Genomic DNA, 10,091 nt, shown 5'->3' with positions numbered 1-10,091 from the left:
AAAAAAAAAAAAAAAAAAAGTCTAATTGTCATTTAATAATGAACCAAAGTTGCTAGAGTTCTAGAAATTTCCCACCATCCCTAGGAACAGAGGGCTATGACCAGGTGGGGTTATCTCCAATAAGCCTTGGTTCTGTGTGTGCCTATTTCTTTGTGTGTGTCTGGACCTCTTATTTTCTTTCTCTTTTCCTGTCTTGAACTTAACCTTTCTTTCTTTTTCTTCTTTCTTATCTTCTTTTCTCCCTCCTCCATCCTCTTTCCTCCTCCTCTTTCTCCTCCCGCAATTCTGCCTCCTCCCTCCTCCTATCTTCTCTTCATGCCTCCTAATCTTACCTCAGAATAGGACTAAGCTGCACAGGTTATTGCGGCTTACATTTAAAATTTTTTTGACATGTCCTATTCTTGTTTTCCAAATCAAGATATGAGTTTTTTAGTTATGAATCCTGTAAGTTTTCCTGAGATGACCTGACCTAACTTAGGGACCCAGTCGGCCTGAGCATCTCATGGTACTGTTGTCAAAAATGACTGTTTATAGAACTGTTTACTTGTGGCATGCTATTCTTTGGCTCTTGCAACCATTCATTATTTCCTTTAGTTGCTATAAATAACTGGTATTTCCTCTTCAACAAATAAAAAATTCATCCCACTGGGAAGTAAATCCATGGGCAAATCTAATATTAAAAAAAAAAAGTTTAGAGCAGAATGCAGCCAGCTGCTAGAAGAATTCTTCAGCTTGGTCTCTGGGCAGTATCACTGAGAAATGGAAAAATATAAAGCAAGATGACACTTCACTGGCTTATGGATTGTCTGGGATCTGCTGTGCTCACACAGCGTTTGTCTGGCTTTAATGATGGACATGAACTTTCTGTGGAATAAGGCTCACTTCTGTCCCTTGCCAGTACCACCTTGTAATGTCAGGTTTATACTGTCCAGGAAAATTGTTCTTTCAGACATGTGTCTGTAGTGGAGGGGGGTACAAAAGGGGTTTTTTAAAAGCACTTCCTTCTCTTTCTTTTCTCCTTTTCTTCCTCTGGCTTTTTAATATTCCATATTAGAAAGAAAACGGAGAGATGTATGTATTTCCTTAAACAACTGAAAGCAACTTTAAAACTCACTGGAATTTTTTACACTGGGAAACATGCAGTCATGGTTTTGTTTTCCTTTGTTATTTTCAGACTTGTCAATTCATTCTCACCAGTGGTTCTAATGAAAACTTGAGCTGAATTCTTCCATGAGAAAATGTATATGAACAATATTTCTGATCCCAACGTTACACTGACAGTCTGCAAGCATAATTTTTTTTCATTGTCTAGATGTGTCCTTCAGAGTTAATTTGCATCTGTAGCATTCTGATAGGGGTCAAAATTGGTGAGGCACACGCTTAGGCTAACAGGACCAAGTTTATGGACACAGTCACTGCCTCTGCGGAGTGAATTATCTGTGATCCTGACAAGGACAAGAAGATACACAAAACTCTTTTCAATCACAGAATGCAATCAATGCGAGACTTTTTGAAATGGGAAAAACATAGGCACAGAAATTCTCCACTTGTCTCACTATGGTACAGACAGGTTTCCTAGTGTGAAGAGGTGACCTGCCCATGTGCTTCCGAGTCGTCATGAAGTTCTCTAGACTCTTCCTTGGTGAAGGGTCTGTCATGCAGCACTTTATTTCTTAGGGTGTCAGACTTCCAATTAAGAAACAACATTTTCTGCGAAGCTCTGTCCCTGCCACCTTCAAGCCAAAAAACTCTGATTGAGGGAGTTCTACGGTCTGGGCTATGAAAGGAAGGGAGAGCAGCAAATTACTTAAATCAGTGCTTTCCAAAAGGAACATCATTTGACCCACAAAGGTAATTTAAAATTTTCTGGTAGCCACTTTTAAAAAGTGAGAATAAAAGAGGTGAAATTAATTTTAACCATATATGTTATTTAACCCAAAACATCAAAAATAGTATCATTTTAATAGGTGATCCATATAAAAAACTACTGCTGAGTTATTTTACACTCTGTTTTCAACCTCAGTCTTTGAAAGCTGGTGAGTATCAGACATGTACAGCATCTCTCTTTTCAGCAAGTCACATTTTAAGTGCTCCATTGCCACATGTGGCAGTGGGTTGCCTTGCTGGAGAGCCCAGCCCTAAATATCTTAACAGACCCTATGCAAAGCAGAGCCTGGGCTATTGCTAAGTATTGGGAAGGTGTAAGTGTCCATCCATCAGACATTCTGAAGCAAAGCTGGCTGATGTGTGTCAGGAATGTCATGGAAGATCTGACTGTCCTCCCTGTACCCCAAATGTCCATTTTTTGCTCTGTGATTCTTTCCAGGCAAAATTTTTTTTTTTGCTTCCATCATGATCTCGCTGCTTAAGCTTTCATGCTTGTACCCTGTTTCCTTAGAGACTTGTTCCCACATATCAATTGGTTAAACTGTCACTCTTTGTTAGAGAACCCATCATTTATGCATTTTGGTGCATTCACTTTTAATAGGTCTTTGAAGCCCCTAATTCCAAAAAGGTTCTTTTTTTTTTTTCTGAGACAGACTATCCATCTGTTACCCAGGCTGAAGTGCAGAAGTACCTCATGGCTCACTGTAGTCCCAACCTTCTGGGCTCAGGTGATCCTCCTGCCTTAGCTTCTTAAGTAACTGGAACCACAGCATGTGTGCCAACACACTCAGCTAATTTTTTATTATTTGGAGATAGGAGAGCTCCCTATGTTGCTTAGGCTGGTCTTGAACTCCTGGACTCAAGCAATTCTCCTGCCTCAGCTTCCCAAACTGCTGCGATTATAGGCTTGAGCCACCATGCTCGTCCCCTAAAAAGATTTAAGTGAAAATATTGGAGTGATAGGGTTGAGATTTGGGGGCCAGTTTTAATAGTAATCTCAAGATTTATTTAAGTTTATTTTATAAGCATTATTCAAATGAATCCTCCTTTGTCTTTGGTTCTTAGGCCATAGTTCAAATAAGTCAAATTTCTATTTGGTCAAAGTTGACTAAATAATGATTTACAGATTGGGATAGAGATGTTTGTCCCATGTTTAAGAAAGTAAGCAATTTTGAAGGATATGAACAGACACTTTTCAAAAGAAGACATTTATGCAGCCAACAAACATACGAAGAAAAGCTCATCGTCACTGTTCATTAGAGAAATGCAAATCGAAACCACAATGAGATATCATCTCACACCATTTAGAATAGTGATTATTAATAAGTCAGGAAATAACAGAGGCTGGTGAGGCTGTGGAGAAATAGGAACACTTTTACACTGTTGGTGGGAGTGTAAAGACACATGCACAGGTATGTTTATTGTGGCACTGTTCACAATAGCAAAGACTTAGAACCAACCTAAATGCCCATCAATGATAGGCTGGATAAAGAAAATGTAGCACATATACACCATGGAATATTCTGCAGCCATAAAAAAGAATGAGTTCATGTTCTTTGCAGGGACATGGATGAAGTTGAAATCCATCATTCTTAGCAAACTAATACAGGAACAGAAAACCGAACACCACATGTTCTCACTCCTAAATGGGAGTTGAACATTGAGAACACATGGGTACAGGGAGGGGAGCATCACACACCTGGGCCTGCTGGGGGAGGGAGGAAAGGGGAGGGAGAGCATTAGGACAAATACCTAATGCATGCAGGGCTTAAAACCTAGATGACGAGTTGATAGGTGCAGCAAGCCACCATGGCACATGTATACCTATGTATCAAAACTGCACGTTCTGCACATCTATCCCAGAATGTAAAGTAAAATAAAAACACACAAATAAATAAAGAAGTAAGCAATTTTATTATTTTAAATGTAAATATTATTCTTTACTATGTACTGATACAGAAATACACATCAACAGTTGGAATTGAAACAGGAGTAAGCCTTCTTTTGGAGAAAGTAGATGTGTGCTAGTAAGATTTGATGTTCCTCAAAAATATATCCTAAATCTGGCTGGCCATGGTGGTGCATGCCTGTAATCCCAGCGTTTTGGGAGGCCGAGGAGGGTGGATTGCTTGACCTCAGTTGTTCAAGACCAGCCTGGGCAACATGGCAAAACCCTGTCTCTCCAAAAATTCCAAAAATTAGCCAAGCATGGTGGCATATGCCTGCAGCCCCAGCTAGTCAGGAGACTGAGGCAGGAGAATTGCTTGAGCTCAGCAGATTGAGGCTGCAGTGAGCCAAGATCATGCCACTGCCCTCCAGCCTGGGAGACAGAATGGGACTCTATATCAAAATATACATATGTACATACATACATACATATATATATATCTGTATATATCCTAAATCTAACCAAAGCTTACCACCCTCCAGCCCTAGTCACTGTACCTCCACACCACTTAGCTTAGACCTGAACCCTGATGTGCAAGGAGATAGTGGTCTTCCATCCAATGAGTGTCACAGTGACTGAACAGAGATGGAAGCTGAGATTCTAATGTGTCACTCTGAAGTTATATCCCAGCCCTAGATCAGACAGAGGAAGGGGCTGGTATCTCCCAAATTATGAAGCTTACAGTCCCCATTGCCCTAAGAGTATAGAACTTGCCCCAGTGGGCTGCCAGATCTCCATGCATTGTCCCAGAGTGGGATGGCAACAGGGAACCACAGTTTATCCCTGCTCTTGCCTCTGCTAACCTGTCTGGAGAGCCCATTGTGGGTATTGTATCATGTGCCATTGCTTGCTTAACTGTCACAGCAAAACATAAAAAGCTACCTCCCAAAAGAGCCCAATATCTCCTAGTAATCTTTTAAAAACAAAAATGAGAATGACAGACAGAAAATAGAGAAAACCTGGTGGGTTTTACTCAAGTATATCTTGTGTGAGAAATTGAAAATATAATATTAGTTAATTTTTCAGCCTATCCATACATTTTCCCTATCTGTGCTCTGCTTCAGTCTCCAGTTACTTGTGAGTCCTGCTCCCATTCCTTCCCCCTCCTTGAAGGTGTCATGAAGTGACAGCAGCTTGGGTATGGCAGACACACTGTATTAGTTTCCTATAGGTGCTATAACAAGGTGGCTCCAAACAACATACATTTATCATACTACAGTTCTGGAAGTCAGAGGATGAGCTTGTCTCACTGAACTAAAATCAAGGTGTTATCAGGGCTGCATTTCTTCTGATGCCTCTAGGGGAGAATCTGTTTCCTTGCCTTTTCCACTTTGTGGAAGCTGCCTGCAATCCTTGGCTCATGAACCAAGTCATTCCAGCCTCCAGCCTCTGTGGCTTTAACTCTGATCCTTCCCCTTTCTTTAATTCTGATCCTTCCCCTTTCCTATTTTAAGGACGCTTGTGATTCTATTGGACCCACCCTGATATTCCAAGAAAATCTCCCTATCTCAAGATCATTAATTTAATCATGTCTACAAGGTAACATATTCAAAGGTTCCAGAGATTGGGACCTAGGCATCTTTGGGGAGGGGGTATAAATCTGTTTGTCACACACATGAGGGGCTACGCAGCCCAGCCATGTGTCTAGTACATGCATTCCTCTTCATGGTTCCTAGAGGTGGCTTTCAGGCTCATACTTGAATATTTTTATGGACCAAGAACACATCATCACATCATCTCTCAAAATGACTTATGTTGAACCAATTTACCTTTCTGCTTGGAAGTTCAACATTTCAAAATTCAGTTAATTCTATCATCTACCTCTTCCTTCTTGTGATGGGTCCCCAAGTCATTTCTTAATATTGTTTACGGTCTGCATGATACCATTTGTGTCTGTCTCTGTCTTGTAAAGATGGTCCCCAGAACAGCAATCACTATTTCAAAACTGGTCTGACAAATGCAAAGCAACATAGGACTACTACCTTCCTTGCTCAAGTCACTTCACCAAACAAAGGCTGAATTGCAGTAGCTTATTTGAAGGCCATTCTCACAGCATGGAATTACAGGTTCTCATAGGTAAAGCGGGGTCACTGATAATACCTTGGGCACCTTTCTTCATCCCTACATTTTAATTTCCTCATCTGCAAAATGGAAATAAATGTTAGTGCCTTTTTTATAAAGTTGATGTGATGATTTAATGATGTTCTACTTCTAGCATTTTGCAAAGTAGTAGGTACTCAGTAAAGTGTACTGCTGCTGCTGTTGCTACTGGAACTGATGCTCCTGGCAGCCTCATCAACAATAATCCAAGTTCACAAAAAACCCAAGTCATTTACACATTTTCTTTCTTTTTTTTTTTTTAACTAACGGACAGGAAATTTCATTTGGTTCCATAACTCTTAACTAATATCATGGATGGATGGACAGATAGACAAATGATAGATAAAGTATATAAAAAGCCACTGGAACTGTGTACGTAGTTTACATGCTGTGGTAATCATGCACTCTATGCCTTTATCCAAGGCATTCATAAGACAGAAACAAGGATCACAGTTTTCAGCTACTGATGGAAACCTTTTGCCTGTCCAGGTGAAGCTCTTAATGGACCCATTTGTCTGCAGTCACTGAACTCTTAAATTTGTTGCCACTTATGTGGCCTTATCTTTATCTTGTGGTGTTCTGAAAGGCCTTCATATATGTAAAGTTTTCATAGACAGCAGGCCTGCTAAAGACAATAAAGTGTGGTGCATATCAAATTTTTAGAGTAATAAATTTGAGAGGCATGAGGTGTTAATAAACGTCAGGGAAATAGCTTTTCACACGGGTGCTGTGACTCCATTTCATACTCACTTGATGGTTTCTCTCTTAATTACCCAAGATGCTTTCTTAACACCATTTGGACTCATGAGTTTTCTCCAGAGTCAACCTCAAGTGCACTGATTTTAATTAGCACTCGTTTCAACTTGATCCTTCTGCATATTTTGGCAAAATGTGGCACCTTGCAATATTGGAACATAGCAAGCTGTAAAATTCCTGGGGAGAAGCACATGGAGAATGTCATCCAGAAGAAATGTTCTTCTTGTCGTGTTTTCTCTTTTCAGAGAAATCTGGTTTTAGTCTAAAAGATTTGCAAAAGATAACTGGGGTTACAGGGATAATGACAGTTAAAGAATAGAAAATTAAAGCATATATATAAGGGGTTTGAATTTGTCAATGTGTTATATTCAGGAGGTTCTTTTGTAAGTCACAGAAACAGCCTAATATAACAAAGTAGTGTTGTCTCTCCTTCCAACTCTCTTGTCCCTACCTTTACCCTATTCCCATTTTGATAATTAAAACCTGAGACCCAGAGGTTTCTAATACCCTGTATAGACTGATGTCACATGCAGTAGCAGAGAAAGACTAGAACTTGTATCTCCTTATTCCAATTGTCCTGTGAACCTACAGCCTTTAGTGTGTTTGAATTCAGAATCTTTTTTGTAAGGGAGAGATAGGAGAATATAGCTACGTTATGAGCTAAACAGGCCTTGGGGACTGACCTGGGAAACTAACGCCCTCTGTAAACTTATCCTTTGTCAAACACACCACCGTCTACTCAGGGTGCTCCTCTTCTCCTGAGCCTTTCTCTTATTACCCTGTTGAAAATTTTAACTCTCCCTCCATCCCCATTCAGTATTCTCTATCCTCCTTCTCACTTTTATCCACAGCACCTAGTATCACTCGGAGTGCTATATATTTTACTTATTTATCTATTAATAAACACAGGGAAACAGGTTACCTTGCAAACCTCCCTTATCACCTCTTGCCTTGGCTGGAGGCTGAGGGGCCGTGTCTTTCCAACAGATAACAGTGGAAAGCACTCTCCCGAGAAACACTTCCTCTTCATTTTGCAGGATGGTTAATCCCTGTGTGGTTTGGACAAGCTAATTACTCATTATGCGAAATTCCTAAGGTAAAAACCCCTGTAGCTATACTTCCCATTATTCAAATGTGTGTTTTATAGTCTATTTGTAAGCAGAGCTACTTATTATGTATCACTTACTCCAAGAAGCAAAGAATTCTGCTGATTTTAGGCAATATATTTTGCTCTAAAGTATCTCGATTTGAGTGTTGTTTCTTCCCCTGCCAAATCTGTTAGTGGAAACACTATTGTTAAGTATTTCCTCCCAAACCTTTGTTAAACCAGCATGTGCAGACCATTGTGTGTACCGGACCTATTTTTTGTTTGTTGAAGTTGGTTGATTCAGAGGACAAGTTTTGGGGGTTTGCTATTGATTCTGTAGTAGAATTGTTAAAATAAATAACACTAAAGGTGGTAGTAAAAAATATATGTAGTAATAAAGTGAAATGAGTTATAGAAAGTCTACTAAACATAAAATGTACTGGGCTGTTCTCTAAAAATTAATAAAAAAGGAAATAGTTAAAACAGAAAACTTTAAAAGCATACAAATAAAATTTTTAAAGTGTTGAAATTTGTTGCTTTGCTCCTGGACTGTGTGTTCACTGCGTTTCCAAGTTGGTTTTCCCAAGTTGGTTTGTATGAGCTGTATAAGAACACTAGAAATTCATAAGCCAGAGACCCATACATTGTTTTCACTAATAAATGTTTTATAAACTCTTTGTATAGGGCAACTAAGATGTAATTCTTTTTAGAACTTCCTCAGTTTTTCTACTTTATGGCCCATCTGTGTTTTTTCAGCCTAGGTCATTTGCAAATGATGCCATCATGAAAAGTTGGTCTTTATGGAGGAAGACAGTCAGGCACACTGATATTTACCCATGGTCCGTAGTATTGAGGAACTAGGGTACTTTCTGGTGCACACTTTGATCAAGAAGTTTTATAAAACTCCCAATTATAGACATAGTTGTATGGTTATTTTCCTTTCTAGTGATTTGCTTTCTTGTGGGGAGATTTTTTTATTAGAAAACTGAGTATTACTTTTGATTTTTCAAGTGTTTGAAACCTATGTTAAGTAAAAGTAAATTCCACCTTGCCATCTCACCATTTACCTTTAAAAACCTCCTGGTTGTGCTTTGTTGACTTATTTCTCACCTCTCCACGCATTCATTATTTCCCCCTAATTTAATTCTTATAAGAGAGGTAAAAGCATGCTATTAGCACATTTGCCTAAGTTCACTAGTTGACACCAAATTTCTCTCTTCTTTCTTGCCATAATAAGAAAGGGGTAAGATTTTTTAAAACTCAAGTTTTATAAATCACCAGTAAAGAAAAAATAGACCGTGTATATATACTTAGGATGCGTCCATTTGGATATAGGGTTTTTCTCATTTGCTTTATAGCTTGATGATATGAAATATTAAGCTGAGTTTGTCTGTGTGACTGAATTATTCTACATCTGTGTTCATAAAATGCTAATCTGAATTCTTCCAGCAGTGAGATCATTTTGTCCGTGAATTTTGGAAAAGATCTAAATTGTAATTGTACTCTTTACAGTCCTATTATTTTACTGCATTTAAGTATTTCTTCTACCCTAAATTGCTATGACTATAAAGTAATCAGACTGGTTTCTCTGAGCCACCCCTGCTAGGCTGTCATTTTATAATCACACCTCATAAATAACAAGAGGGAAACATTGAAAAATGGTGAGTCTTGACAATACCTTCCTACTTAGTCCCAGTATTCGCCTCCTAGATGTACAATGGCAGTACTGCTAATTCATACTAGCAGAGGCTGGCTTTATTCTCAGATGTTGTCAGTGAGGGTGAGGACACTTTGATAAAAATGCAAATATATTTGTATTTTATATATTTGTATTTTTATATGTATAATAGTATATTGTATAAACTAAGGTTTTTCTTGATAGAGCACTTTATTACATTTCCTAATATATATAACATGGTTTTAATTTTCCTTTCCTAATAGGTGAAATGAGGAATGATTTATATATCACTATTGAAAGGGGAGAATTTGAGAAAGGAGGGAAGAGTGTGGCCAGAAATGTGGAAGTTACGATGTTCATTGTAGACAGTAGTGGCCAGGCCCTAAAGGTATGTTAATACTTGATATTTCTGGGTCAAACAAATCTACATCATTGCTTTTACTTCACCTTTAATGTGATCAGTTATTTTCTGATTAGTGATCAGTTTATTTCTGATTTGCATTATTTTCTGTCTTATTTTTCTCCTTCACCCCATGTAGTTTTCTTTTCTTTTTTCTTTTAAATTCACTAATATTCCTTTCAGAAAAGAGAGCAGGAAAACACAAAGCCTTCATGCTGAAGACAAGCCAGGAAAA

At 38.6% G+C, this 10,091-nt stretch overlaps 1 protein-coding gene across 1 annotated transcript in view; it reads left to right on the top strand.

Annotated features, from left to right (window-relative positions):
* The window catches only part of DOCK4 (dedicator of cytokinesis 4), a 402,523-nt gene that overhangs the window by 298,833 nt on the left and 93,599 nt on the right, over positions 1 to 10,091 (top strand). The window contains exon 14 of the mRNA XM_017535020.2: positions 9,720 to 9,844. Coding sequence (XP_017390509.1) covers positions 9,720 to 9,844 — 125 coding nt within the window. The remainder of the gene's footprint in view (positions 1 to 9,719; positions 9,845 to 10,091) is intronic.

Source organism: Cebus imitator, unplaced genomic scaffold (genome assembly GCF_001604975.1).
Source record: "Cebus imitator isolate Cc_AM_T3 unplaced genomic scaffold, Cebus_imitator-1.0 Scaffold90, whole genome shotgun sequence".
NCBI lineage: Eukaryota > Metazoa > Chordata > Mammalia > Primates > Cebidae > Cebus > Cebus imitator.
The sequence above is the reverse complement of the archived record's forward strand: the minus strand, read 5'-3'. Positions and strand labels throughout refer to the sequence as shown.